Source organism: Rattus rattus, chromosome 4 (genome assembly GCF_011064425.1).
Source record: "Rattus rattus isolate New Zealand chromosome 4, Rrattus_CSIRO_v1, whole genome shotgun sequence".
NCBI classification, from domain to species: domain Eukaryota; kingdom Metazoa; phylum Chordata; class Mammalia; order Rodentia; family Muridae; genus Rattus; species Rattus rattus.
The window spans coordinates 139,814,631-139,829,367 of record NC_046157.1 but is presented as its reverse complement, the minus strand read 5'-3'; the positions used below and the strand labels follow the sequence as shown (position 1 = coordinate 139,829,367).

Sequence of the window (14,737 nt, the reverse complement as noted above, 5' to 3'; positions counted from 1 at the left end):
GTCCCCTAGTGCCCTAGAGTGTCCTGTACATCACTGGACCCATCACAGAGCCAGCAACTGGCCACTCCTTTGCAGGGCTCCACTCCTGTTGTTTTCTGCATCTAAGTCACCTGAATGCACACACTGTTGGTCTGCTGGGAGGGGATGGAGACCGTAGACAAACCACCCCAACGCGGACGGCTGGCACGTGCTCCACGTTCACTGCAGTGCATTACCCTACAGCGTGATACAGTGTAAAGGAGGACTCGAGAGAAAGAACGGAGGCTGCTTCTATCAACCATCACTTACTGACAGCTGCCAGCGGTCTTACATGACGGTGAGAACTCACTCGAGAACATTCGCAACAACCCTTTTCCAAACCAAGCCATTGTGAGAAGAATCTTCCTTACGTTGAATGTAACCACAGGATCAGGAAATGGGAAAACAAATTCTTCCAAAAGAATGTCACAGAGTTCGGTTTTCTGGCTGCAAATGCTGAGAAAAACTTCCAGGATTTACTTTATGTGCAATGCTAAACCAGCTCCTCCCAGGCCAGACAGCAGCCACCCCTCCCTCTGCTGTCTTGGTAGTAAGGCTCATTTCTCTATTTTTCAAATTCTTTTTATAATTACAAAAAATGCTGAACTGATTGGTCATATGCAATTCTAAAATGCTGTACAGTACAGGTATCCGTATCAGAGAGCTTAAGAAAATCTCCACTCACAAAACGTGGACAACGGACACCAATGTAGTAGTTAGCAAAAAACATGCACACAGACTCACTCAAAACTTGAAGGACACGTCTCACGAGCCAGGCTTGCTGGACAGAAACCTGTCATCATCGCCTGCTGGCCGTGTGACCTAAGATCTCGGCCTTGCTCTGCTTCTGTTTCTCAGCTGTGACATGGATACAGAAACCTGTTAGACTCCACGCCATGGCGCTGTCCTGAGGCACAGAAGAGTGATTAGAGGAAAGCACTGAGCATGGTGTATGCCTTCCTCACTGGTCACTGGTGTCCATGCACACACATTCGCTTCTGTCGCAAGAATGTCAGAGTGACTGTTAACGGGACAGTGCTGTCACCTCTACTCTTTTCTCCCCAGGGTCATGGAATTCTGCTTCTCCATCAAAGAGTGAAAGGGTAAATGTCAGGGGCTTAGTGATGGCATCTCATAGGTGAGACATTTAGATTCTACTGAAAGCACACACTTAGCACTCAGTTCTGTAAAATATCCTCACGTTCCACTGAAAAATAAAAGTCAAGATAGAGATAGGGCCTATTGCAGAACAGTGTCTCTGTGTGTAGTGTGCATTTGTTAGTATGCATGTAAACCTATGTATGTGGAGGTCACAGGTTAATGTTGGGTGTTTTCCTTGGTCAATTTATACCTTATTTGCCGAGACAGGGTCTCTTGCTAAACCTGAAGCTCACACATTTGGCTAGTCCAGCTAGCCAGTGTCTAAGGATACCCTCGTCACCTCCTGAGCACTAAGATTATAAGAGAGTGCTGGGCTTGGGATTACAGGTGAGCTGCTATGCTTTCCCAGTTCTTATCTGGGTGCTGGGGAACGCCAGTCCTCATGCCTGGGTAGCAGGCTCACTACTCCGAGCCACCTCGCCAGCCCCTTATTTATTCAAGTTTTGTTTAACCATGGACATGTTATCACTCTTTAATAATATATTTTGTACAAATGTGGTTATTTCAAAGTTCACTCTTATCTGAACTAAACTATCAGACTGAATTATTAGGGTGAGAGACATAATAAATCAGGTGGTAAGCTTCTAATTGCATTAGTTACCTTGCAAAGCACATATCACACAGAGGTGCCTTGACCCCATTAGTCTTAGGTTCAGCTGAAACACTGAGAATGGAAAAGGCTACAGTAGCCATGTATTTGGAAATAGGTACTCATGTAGAACTAAACACTCGGTGTTAAGTCTCCTCACTAAACCCTTTCTTCTTCAAGGTGAGCAGAGCAGAGCAGCACATGCCCGGCATCACGGAGCTGGCAGCCTCATTCTGAAGCTGTAAACTTCAGAATCATAAAGGGCACATAGTGTGACTGTGGGGTTTAGTGATGCGTGACAAATGTGTGTACAGAACAAGCAAACAAAGGCATTTAGTGGCCACGAAAGCCAACAGGGGTTTGAAGGACAAGAAAGGTGGGAAGTGGAGGACTAGGTCTTCAGTTAGAGAAGGCAGGGACATGGGCAGAATCAGCTGCAGTCTCTCCTGGAGGGAGGCGCACTGAGCAGTACAGGGTTTTGTGTTCTGAAATAGTTCTCCGTAACAATGGAACCCACTATGTGTGAGATGAAGACTTTGTTTTCAAGAAGAAAAAAAAAAATTGTTTTGAGTTCCTTTGGAAATGAAAGGGCAAAATATTGCTTACATGATTTAAAAATATTTAAGACCCTAGCAAAGGTCTTCATTCTTATAAAAATCTTGACCCAAGTGGAAAGACATTAGAGAGAATTTATAGATGGGGAAAAAAAAATAAGGACCAACTGGCTGGACTACACATATTTAAGAGGTTCTGCTTGTAGATAGGAGCTCTAGGACACTAACAGGCTTTACCTGAAAGTTCTTCTTAGTAATGAAATTCCAGCTAACTGACTACATGAGTCACCCTTCCTTCTGAACAGCAGTGACCATGTGACTGTGCGACAGGAAAAGCACACTGAGCGGAACTTGAACACTGAGGGAAGGGGACCCATCCTTCCCTTGTTGAAGTAAGAGCTGGCGGTTAGCAGCCATCTTGACCGAGGGTTGGAACTAGTGGCTGAAGACCGAGGAAGCAGTGAGAGGAACCAGCCAAGGCTTCCCTGTCGGCCTTCAGCTGTCACTCAGGCCTCTTCTGTGAGAGAAACAAACTATACCATTTAAACTGATGAATCGGATTCCATTCCAAATCCTAATTCTCCCTGAATCAGCATTGGCTATCAGCCACATTTCTACTAGAGAATAAGATTTCAACTTAAAAGTTCTAATTAACTGTAATCACAGCCTTGGCTCACACAGGCTGCACTGTAAGCTAACGACAAGTTGTAACAGCTTTCACTGTTCACAGACAACAGATGCTCAATAGATGTCAGTGTTGAAGAGAGCTTTATCGGTCTTCTACAATAAAAAAGCACTTCCTAAATTAACAGATAAATTAGCAAAAGGAGCAAGAAGGTGGTCTTTGTAAAAGGTCACAAATTCCAAATTTCATATTGAGCGAAGCCAAAAGATAGTATGTTGTTTTTGAGAAAAGCATTAGTTTTAGAAAGCTACCTGGGTGTACATAAAGTGCACACACAGGTAGCCCCTGTCGGGTAGTCACTGCTATGACACACGGCAGCAAGTATTCCACTGTGCTCTTCCTGGATGCAGGGCTGGGTAATCAAATGGCAGCCATCACTAGACAGTCGTCTGTAAGCTGTAAGGCCACTGAAGGCTCACTACAGTTTGATTTCCTGCGGCTGAATCAGCATTCTATCTTAGTCAAATCAGAGCCTTACATTGTTCTGACTGAACCCAGGCCCAGGACAGCCTTTTATGTATTAGAACGCTGGAAGAGACAGTTTATTCAGAAACAATGGCATTTTAACAGCGTTCGAAGACAGGATATTAGGAGCCTTGCCTCTAAAGCTATTAGCAAATTTTTCTACAAGATTTTAAGTTTCCTCAGAAATGTACCAGCCACTGAAGACACCCTCAGTCCGCCTCAGACAACTGCTGTGGAGCTGCTTCCCAGAGCCAGCGCTGAGAGTGAGCTGCTCCAGGAGAAGACACTGGCAGCTGAAGGAGACGCTGCCAGAATGTACTGCAGCCAGACAGCGTAAACCAGGTGCTGCACCTCAGCGTAAAGGTCCCTCTGAAGGAAGTCTGACTTTTAGCCTCTCAACTCATGAGCAATTCAGGCTGTTTGACAGACATCTTTTCCTGACACTGTCAAGTCAGTCACTGGAATGTAAGACCATTTCTCCTCCAGCCTCAAGCAATATTCTCCATAACACCATGAGCCTATGCAAACGGGTGACTTAGGGACTTAGGATTCCCTTTTGGATGTGCTCTGGAACTAAGTCTAGCCATGTGCCTCAGGTCAGCCTGTGCCTCTTTCTCTGGTCAGAGGTAGCGAAATAATGGCAACTTCAAATGTCTTAGGATGAGACAGGAGCCTGGGCCTTCTCTAGTGGATAACCTGGCAGGGAGAGATACCGCAACACTTGTGTAGGTGTGTGTTGTTTTCTGCTCATTTAAATAGACAGCAAGGCTCTTCACTAATGAGTGTCACTTAGACTACAGCTGAAATTACAGTAGGTAATAAAGGACACTTGGATAACTTCCTTCTTGACACAAAATCCTTTCCTTTCATTCTCCTCTTAATGTTTCTTATGTTCAGCCTCTAAAATATGTTAACAGACTTAAAACTCAGCTCTAAGAAGTATGGACCAATGTTAGCTTGCCTCAGGCCAGGTGAGGTGGTACATGCCATTAATCCCAGTGCTCCAGCACTTGGAGAGTAGAGGCAGGTAGATCACTGTGAGTCTGAAGACAGCCAGACTAATATAGTGAGTTCAAGGCCAGCCAGGGCTACATAGTGAAGCCATGTGTCAAAAAACAATGTTGGTTTCATGTTCCCTCTGCAATTATGTTAGAGATCTCACGTGTCTTCCCGACCTTGGGGGGAAATGTGAGTTCTCACATGCAGAGAGCAGTACCGAGCCTGCTGTCAGGCAATCTCTCACATGGTAATTCCCCTTCCCTGGAAGCCCACAGATCAGCTTCCACATGTGTTTGTAAAACGCACATTTCTGGCTTCTGCTTATGAGTTATTAAGCAACTCAGCTGTGGGCCCCAGGAACCTGCAAAGTCCAGAAGCTCAAAATGGAGCCCCAATTATTCCATGTGTGAGGGAAACACTGTGTCCCTAGACCTCTGTCCTCAGCAGTCTGACTGTGCTCGCGGCCTCCCCACCCACCTCCCTCCAGAGCAGTGGCTCCTGCTTTCCCTCCAGGCTATCAGCGGTGGAGCCTGGCAGACAGCACTTGAAAATCAGCCAGCAAGGAGAGCACAGGAGTTCATTCACAGACCTGGCACTAACTGTGTGTCCTTACAGATCGGTGCACTGGGATGGGTGTTTAAGGAGATATTTACAGACGTGCTTTATTCCGTCTGTTCCAGGAACTCTTCTAATCAGCTATATCACGCTGAAGACAATTTTGCCTCAGAGTAACCTCCCCAAAGCCAGGCATGAATACCTGCAGTGTGCTTGCCTGTGGGCCGGGGAGCAGCACTCTCCCAGGACGCAGCCAGAGGCGGCCGCGCAGGCTGTCACAGACCTGGGGAGGTCCTGCACTGGTCCTCGGCAGTGTGCATGCCATGTCAGTCACACCATACCTGCCCAGCCGGTGTACCCAGTGCCATCCTGAGGGTCTGGAGACTTTAGGCCTCTCTCCATTTGCTGAAGGAGCTCCCGGATCTTATTGGTCAAGCGATGTGAAAACTCAGGAGTCAGCTGCAGCAATGAAGGAAAATTATTTTTAAGAAGAGTAAACAGGTAGAGCGCTTGCCTAGCAAGCGCAAGGCCCTGGGTTGGGTCCCCAGCTACAAAAAAAAAAAAAAAAAAAAAAAAAAAAGAGTAAACAGTCGATCAATAGTACTTTTCTGATGACATTTTCTACTCATGGAAATATTATCACATAAAACTTGAAGCAGCTTGACAGGTTTTCCAGAAACCACATAGGGAATTCATACTACTTAAGACAACATGTTTGTTTTTTAAAAAGTTACCATGAGCCAGGTAATAGTGGTACACACCTCCAATTCCAACATTTGAGAGGCTGGTGCAGGAGGTCAGCTACATTGAGCCTACCCTAGGCTACACAGTCAGACCTAGTCTTAATAGAAAAGAAAGTTATTTTCTTTCTGTTATTTTAGACAAGGTTTCTTTGTGTATCCTTGGCAGTCTGGGAACTCGAACTGTATACCAGGCTGTCCTCAAACTCAGAGATCGGCCTGCCTCTGCCTCCCAAGTGCTGGGAATAAAGGGGTGAGCTACCACTGCCCAGCTTAACTCCACTTCTTTGTACTGCAGATGCCTTCCTGGAATTGGAGAGTTAATATCTGCCCCATGGTTTCTAAAAGGCCACCCACAATGTGCCATACGGGTACTCTCAGGCTGAGGCCCTGAGGTTAGTGAAACCCATGTAATCGCCTGCATAACGGATGGGTAAGCTGAGGGTCATAGGTCATAATCCTATTATTATTATTTTGAAAATCTCTTTTCAATTTAGTTTTTATTATTTTATGTGTGGGTGTTTTGATGGCTTATATATCTGTGTACTATGTGTATCTGGTGCTTTGGGAGGCCAAAACAGAGGTGTCTGATGCCCTGGAACTGGAGTTACAGACAGCTGTGGGTGCTGCGACTCGAACTGAGGTCCTGTGACGTGCGGCAGAGCTCTCAGCACGTCTTCTGCCACCACAGCAGGGCACACGCTTCTTAAAGGCAAGTGTGAAGGAGGTCTGAAGCGCTGTATACTCTGAATGACTGCAGGGATTAAAGACCCGTGTCAACGTGTTAGCTCTTCAGGAACATGCTATGATTCCAGACAGCAATTCCAAAAAGACCAGTGAGCTTTCAAACCAGGGCTGAGGACCGCCACACCTGCGGACAGGTGTTTCATCATGAAAAGACTGTAGTATCAAACCCACACCGGCCATCACCCGAGGCTATCTGTCTCCATTATTCCGAGTCCTGCTGTGCGTGTGGGCCTGCTCATGCATACATGGCTGCACCTGGGTAGAGGTTAGAGGTCAACTGTCAGGGGTCAGTTCTCTCCTTCTGCTTGGGTCCTCGCTTGCCTGCCAGTGCATTCACCTGATGAGCCATCTCAACGGCCCTTTAATCTCACTTTTTAAGAAGAACATGAAAACTTGAGTTTGACCTCTAGAACCAGTATATTAAAAAGTGGGGTATACTGTCACGTGCTCATAGGGGTAATGCTGGCATGTGCTTATGGGGGTAATGCTGTCACGTGCTCATAAGGGGAATGCTGGCATGTGCTCATAGGGGGGAATGCTGGCATGTGCTTATAGGGGGGAATGCTGGCATGTGCTCATAGGGGGGAATGCTGGCATGTGCTCATAGGGGGGAATGCTGGCATGTGCTTATGGGGGGGATGTTGGCATGTGCCCATAGGGGGGAATGCTAGTGTGTGCTTACAGGGGGACATGTTGGCATGTGCTCATAGGGGGAATGCTGGCAGATGCTTATTATCTTAGAGCTCTGGAGGAAAAAATAGGCCAATTCCTGGGACTTGGTGGACAGACAGTCTTGGGCCTACTTGCCAAGTTCCATGTCAGAAAGTCTTGTCTGGGGAAAAAAGAGACAGCACACAGGGAGCATGGACATTATTCTTTAAGCCAACACTCATGCACGTCTCCAGCGCACACATGCAAAGTGGCACTTACGACTGGAGGAAGGCAGCGTCATAAAGTCCTAACACTAACAATTTTCAAAGATTCGCCTCTGAGGAACATCCCTGGCGAGGTCTGTGGCCACTGCAGCACAGAGGACCAAGAAGAATCCACAGCCTGAAAGACACTTTCCTGTTATTCAACAATATCTGACAAAAGGTCAGGACTTCAATGAGACTTGAGATGCATTTAGTAAGATACGATGGACTTTAATATTAATATAAGAAGGTCTGTAAGCCTCACAGGAGTCAAGGAGTAGCCTGACATGGCCATAAGCCACCTTGTGCACAGAGGCCACGTGTAAAGCACGGCCCTGGACGGCCTGACATCAGGAGGCCACAGTGAGAGTGCCTCAGCCTGGGGTCGGGAGTCACTCTCTGCCAGGCACACCTGTTCACAAAAGTGCCCTGCCTGAGAACACTGGCTGCTTTAGGCAGACCACGCCACTGAAATGGAAAGTGTGAGGAGGCCCGGAAGACGCCAGGAGACAGACGGGCTCCTTCTGTGTCTTTGTCTTAACATGGAGGCAGCCAGGTTCAACAAGAGGATTTAAAAATGGATGCCACTTTCTTTGTAGGAGTCCCACACTGTGCTGTACCATCTGTCGCCCTGTTATTTGGGGTTAGAATTTGCATTTGTGTCTTTTTTTTTGTCCCTTAGAAATGAATTAAAGTTAGGCTGGGTATGGTGGCATTAGGAGGTAAAGGCAGATAGAGCCCGGTGAGTTTGAGGGCACCCTGGACTTCACAGTGAGAGCCTAGCCAGCTAGAGCTACCCAGTGAGACACTGCTGTAAGAAAAGAAAAGAATGAATGACTTTGAGAGCTGGATGTGGTGGCTTACACCTATACCACTAGTACTCAGGAGGCCGAGGCAGGAGGATTACTTTGAGTTGAAGGCCAGCCAATGTGCGCTTTAGTTTAGCATTTTAAAAATCCAAAGAAACCAGGTCAAGACGTGTCAGCACGCAAAAGCATTAGCTGTGAAACACGACTGCCCAGACATGGTCTCAGAGCATGTAAAAAGCTACATGTAGCAACACATATCTTAATGCCAACACCCCTACAGCAAAATGTCAGGCACAGACGAGTCACCCAGAGGCCATGGGCCAGCCAGCCTGGAATACACCGCACAGCAGCAGAAATGACAGAGACTGCGCCTTAACGAGGCAGAAGGCAGGAAAAGACTCTACATGGCTGTAACATGTATGGGCCTGCACATCACGCACGTGAAACATATGTGTTAATTTTTTGAAGCAACAACAAAAAATGGATAATAATAATAATAATAATAATAATAATAATAATAATAGTAAAGTGTGCAAAAGTTACTTATGAGCAGCCTAAAGCGTAAGCCTGAGGCTCCGTCATTAGACGCTTCTCTAAGTGCTTTCTCTGCCAAGTCAGCACGAAGCGGCACACCTTCTCTCCCTCTGATCAGACAGGGCTGACTCAAGCCTTAGCTTCAGGTCTGCTGAGGTAGGCAGAACACAGGCCCACATGATGACAAGAAGGCCTGAGGAACTCCAGACAATGACACAGAGCTCTGTCCCAGGAGAACATACACTGATACCCTTCTACACTGCACCTCCATCCCTCCTACTGCAACACCAACCAGGGTGCTCTCAGGGGTGAGCTGACACCACAGAAGCCAGACATATTCTGTGAACCCTCACAGCTACCTAAAAGCGCTTTTCCTTTTATTTATTTATTTATTTATTTGCACAGTAATAGCATTGCAAAGAAAGAAGTGATAAAATTTAAAATGTGTGAGCTCCGGCACGGTTGCATACACTTTTACTCCTAGTGCTGGGGAAGCTGATGCAGGAGGATAGTGATTTCAAGGCCAGCCTGGGCTATTGTGAGTTCAGCCTGGGCTACAAAGTGAGTGCATACTCTTCAGCTCTCTCTCAGGGATTTGTCAAAACCAGGTAGTCCCCGGTACCTCCACTACCCCACCCCCCATGGCTCTCCTCTCTAAGTGCCTGGTGGTATGAAAACCAGCTTACATAAGAATGGGTTTTCTAATCTTTGGCTCACCGCTCTCGGCTTTAAAGACTTCAAAAATTGGTAAAATTACAAATTATTTTGGGCCTCTGGGATACGTTTCCATGCCTTTAAAAGTCGTCCTCTCCATATTTGCCCTCATTACTCTGCCCAGACTCGCACACACTCACTAAAGAATAGCATGGCACCTATGAAAACAGCTAGGTTCCTCATCTCCCTTAATGCCACTTAGGGAGCGAACTTCGAAGACAATTTTTATAACTGACATTCGTACTACCTGAGGTTATTTCTTCCACTGTTAGTGATGCTGACAATGGATTTTTATTCTCTATCCGAATCGTTAGGCCTCAGTATACTCCGACTTAGATACTTATGTAAATCTGATCTAATCACAACTCTTTGGCAGGGGACAGATGGGAATCCCCATCATCTAGGCAGAAGTGATGTCCTTTGGAGCCCCTAGGCTGGGGAAAGAGGTAGGTGGCGATGCAGGCAAGCCTCAACTCACCCTCCCAGTAGAATCAAAATAGTTTTCGGCCAGCGACTTGTTATAATCGGCATAAGGATTCGGAAAGGCCCTCTGAGCCATGACGCCGAAAGCGAACCTGCAGAACAGGGGAAAGAGAGATCTCAAGAGGGGTCGGGACTCGGGGCTGGGACGCGACTGCAGGCGCTTTGACAGCCCCTTCCCTCCAAGCGGCCCCCGGCTGGCAGCCGCTCGGCAGGTGCGCGAGACAGCGGCCGCTGCTCGGAGCCCCGCGGGAGGAAGGGAGCCCGTTTTTCACCCACGTCCCACGGCCACGAGAGGGGGGATACACCGAGGTGATGTAGCCCGCACGCCTCTCCAGCGGCTACGCAAACCGCGCAGCGCGGACAATAACAGACGCGGCGCGTTTACCGCCCACTTCCTGTAGGCCTGGCCAATCAGCGGGCACGCGGAGCCGAAGTCCCGCCTCCGGCCTGCAGGTTCTTAAAGACACAAAGTCACAAAGTGATGCTTTCCTGGGAAGGGAGTGGTGGTGGGGATCAGGGTTTCCTAAGCTCATTTATAAACACCTTGTTATAGAAAGTTCAGTTCTAGATTCCAGGAGGTCGAAGCTACCTTTGTCTGCAAAAGGAAAGGACCGCTTTCAAATCTACACACCGAAGTCTTAACTACAGCTGACAAAATGAAATTGGAGAAGTGTCTTTGCCTTTTCATCTTCTAATTATGTTTTTAAAAGGAGGGGGAAAAAGACACAAATGACAATGAAGGAAACAAACAAACAAAAACCCCAACCAACCAACCAACCAACCAACCAAGAACAGCAAACCCACGTGACCAGCTAGGCGATGGTCGTGCACACCTTTAATTTCAACATTCGGACGACAAGGCAAAGGGAGGCAGATCTCTGAGTTCCAAGCCAGCCTGGTCTATAGAGTGAGTTCCAGGACAGCCAGGGTTCCATAGAGAAGCCCTGTCTTAAACAAATCCCACTAGACCTTGTGGGCCACCAAGCACTATATCATAATAAACAGGATATGCTAAATACTTTGGGCACATTCTTTTCTTCAAGGCGCTATGGAGACTGTGGATAAGGCACCAAATGAAAACATCAGAGAATTTAAGCAAAAACTCTTAGGAAATCTAGTCTGCTCAGTAGCCTAAATTAGACTTTGATACTACATTTTGAACCCTTAAAAAAATAAGGACAAAGATTGTAGAACCACCTCAGTGCTTAACAGTCTTCTTGTTTGAAAATTTTTTTGTTGGAAATTAAATCCTACCTGGGACACCTTGGGACCTCTCTGTTCAAAGAATGTGGGGATCTAGTTCATGTCTGTCTCTGGTAAGAGACATGCCTGGGGGCTGGCTAGAGCTCTTGCTGCTCTCCAGGAGGTCCAGAGTTTGATTCCCAGCACCCATGAGCTGCTTTCAATCAACAGAACTCCAGTGATTCAATGCTGCCTTCTGGTCTCCATAAACACCCCTCCAAACACACACACACACACACACACACACACACACACACACACACACACACACACACACACGCACGATGGGGATGAGGAGAAGGGGAAAAGAGGGAGAGAGAATGAATAAAATATAAACATCATAAACTATCATTTATTTCTCCTCTCTCTTGATTAAGGGGCACACGCTTCAGACCCCCCACTCCTGGCCTCCAGGTCCTCCTGAACCTCTTCTCCTTCAAGTTGACCCCAGTTCTCTCCTGAGAAGTTGCTTTAGAGTCACATAAAAGTTCTGGGTTTTGTTATGTTAAATAACATTTGATCTCTCAGAAAATTCTTTAGTTCAATTCTCTTAGCATATTCAGGCAGAGTTAGTAAAGGTCTTTAGTGACTATTGGAGGAGCATCTCATAAGAGAGGAAAGAAAAGGAGAAACATTTTATATTAATTACATTGTTGTAGTTATATTATATTATATTATCATTATTATTGCAAGCCCAGTGTCATGATATCCCCTCACAGGCTTTACATGAGCGATTGAAGTTTCCATATTTAAGTTCACTAACAATGTACAGAAGGAATGATTCAGGAGAGCATAGTGGAACATTTAACTTAAGCAGACAAGGCTTGACCAGATGACTGTGGACAGGAAGACGGGAGCACAGGATGGAGAGAGTCTGAAAGTTGGAAAGCAACATGCTGGTGGCTGAAAGCCTGAGAAGGCTGTGCCATGACGACAGTATAATGAGGTGCTGAGCTCCGATGTGGAGCAGAGGAACAAGCATGGGCAAGCCAGAGGCTTCTGTGCTGTCTTCTCTCTGTCTTGTTCCACTGAGACAGTGACTCACTGAGCCTGGACACTGTTGTTTTTCTCAGTGGCTGGAGTCAATCAAGTCCCAGTGAATCTCCTGTCTCCATCCTCCCCAAACCTGGGATTACCGTGTCTATTGCATCTGGCTTTTCTGTGGGTGCTGGAGATCTGAATTCACATCCCTGTGCTTGTGCGTGCATTCTCACACACGAAGACATCTCTCCAGGCCAAGGTGCATGATCTATCTATCTATGCATCCATCCATCCATCCATCCATCCATCCATCCATCCATCCATCCATCTATCTAAATACCTTAGGTATAACTGTTCTATATGCCAGAAGTCAACTACTGAACCATAGAACATTTTCAAAATTAATTCCCTCAATATTAATTTCCCAATACTGTTACACCGCTCTCTAGAACCGCTGGACTAGTTTATCTTGTTTCTGTTGGCACCCATCAGTTTTTGCCCTCACCTCCTGTCCAGCATTTTTTGTCTAGTATTCTAAATTTACCATGTTAATGAATGGCATACAATTCCATTGATGTTGAAACAGTTTTTTTTATTTTTAATATTTGTTGATAATTGTGTTGGGCTTTTGTTCATACATATTCCAGACAAATAGGCTTTACCTGTGGGTGTTCATTTTTGTGTTTGTTTTTGCATGATTTTCTTGTTAGTTGACAAGTTTTCTTGGTCCCCTAGCAGATAGGTTGCAGTTATGAATCTCTGGCTTCAGATATTGTGAATATATTCTCCTGCCTGTTAAATTTAATTTTCCTATGATATCAATTAAATAAAACCCATACAATTTTGTTACCGTGATTCAAATACTTAGCCTCAAGCTACGTGTATTTATCCACTGCCAGGCTGCAAGGAGGACTCCTCAAAGCTGCCGCTACAGCCACCCTCGCCCAGGAGCACAGACAACACAAAGTTAGATTTCTTACAGTTCTGGAGGTTTCAAAGTCTGAGATGCTGGTAGCATTTACTTTTTTTTTTTCTTTTTCTGTTGCTCCTTTTCTGGGTTTGTAGAAGGCAACCTCCAAATGCCAGAACATGTGTGAGGGTGACAGCTAGGTCACCGCCACATGGTGGGAACAGAGAGAAAAGCACTTCTCTTAGTTTGGGTTAGCTTTGTTCCTCGTCCCCCTTTCTGGACTGTAGATCTCTTCATGTGCTGTTCATTTCTCAAGGTGCTACTCTGGTCACAGTGTGCATGGTGGTCGTCCAGAGGTACATCTGTGTTCAGGCCTGAGGGAGTGCTGGGGTCAGGCCTGCACAGCCTGGTCGTAGAATCAGTCAGTTCCTTCGTGTCTCCACTGGTGAGAATTAAGCTGCATGGCTGTGACCGGGCTGCACAGGGAGCTATGAAATGAGGTCATCCTCTGACCCACTCTGCCTGTTGTACCCTTGATGTCTGAAGGAGAGGACTGGTTTGCTGGGTCTCCTATGTACTGTGGAAGTGCTAATAACTGATAGTACCTGTGTGCTAGCATAGGGGGAACACAGTTATATTGCTCTGGTCCCCACTTTGCCTCTGACCTTGTTGAATGCACCGCTGCTGTTTATGGTGCATCCCCTTGAATTTTGCTAATTCTGTCATTGAGCTAGGGAGGAGATAGACCACAGGATTCCATATTATTTACTTTTTCCAGAAACATCTTCTCTAATGTGCATGCACATGCAGCCTGTGGCTTTGATTTATTTTTTTCCCCCTTCTACCTAGAGTAGCCTATTTTCTTTTCAGCTCCAAAGTTATAAATTAGCAGCTGCCTCAGTCTGGTTTTACTGTCACTGTCCTGTTGGTTTAACAGGACAACTGAAGCATCCTGTTTCACCCATGCTACTGACCCCACATTGGCACCAGAGGAAACAGACACGTACACCAAGCACACTGCGGTTCACTTTTAATTTCCTAGAGACAGTGTTTCCTGTGTTACAGATGACGCCACCTCCTGGCCTTGCCAGGACTGTTGGTAGTGTGCTGACAGGTTTCTCTGTACCTGTAACTGCCGGGCGAACGCTCCTGCTATAGGAAACATGGGTTTGCTGGCATTCTGTGGGAGATGAAAGAGGTTGCAAGCACAGAAAGTTGGTCAAAAGAGTTCAAACATTTACACCGTTTTCTCGCTTTGCTTTTAACCCGTGAGAATAGATCTTGATCAGCACCACAGCTTATGCCTTTAGGAGCAAGAAGAGAGAGGATTTTGTTGAGAACGCATGCCTGTGTTCTACTGTGAAGATTACAGACCCTTGCTGTCTACCTGCATGGTAATGTATGAACAAGCCAGCAATAGAAAACCTCTTGGCCTTGCCCCTGTACCTGGGATCCTCCTCACAGAAAATATTTCACTTAAAAATATATTTTAATATTTTAATTATATTTAGCTATAGGGTGTATGTGCTGTGCACGGAGGTTACAGGACAATTTGAGAGAGTTTGTTTTCTTCCTTCTACTGTGTGGGTCCTAGGGATTGAACTTGGACCATCAGACTTGGCAGTAAGTGCCTTTAC

At 46.2% G+C, this 14,737-nt stretch overlaps 1 protein-coding gene across 1 annotated transcript in view; it reads right to left on the bottom strand.

Moving 5' to 3' along the window:
* Lancl1 (LanC like 1) overlaps nt 1–10,327 on the bottom strand; it is a 37,214-nt gene extending 26,887 nt beyond the window's left edge. The window contains exons 1-2 of the mRNA XM_032901263.1: nt 9,963–10,327; nt 5,368–5,485 (exon numbers count right to left, since the gene is read on the bottom strand). Of these exons, the coding sequence (XP_032757154.1) occupies nt 5,368–5,485; nt 9,963–10,043 (199 nt within the window). The 5' untranslated portion in view covers nt 10,044–10,327. The remainder of the gene's footprint in view (nt 1–5,367; nt 5,486–9,962) is intronic.
* Between the last annotated feature and the right edge of the window lie 4,410 nt (nt 10,328–14,737).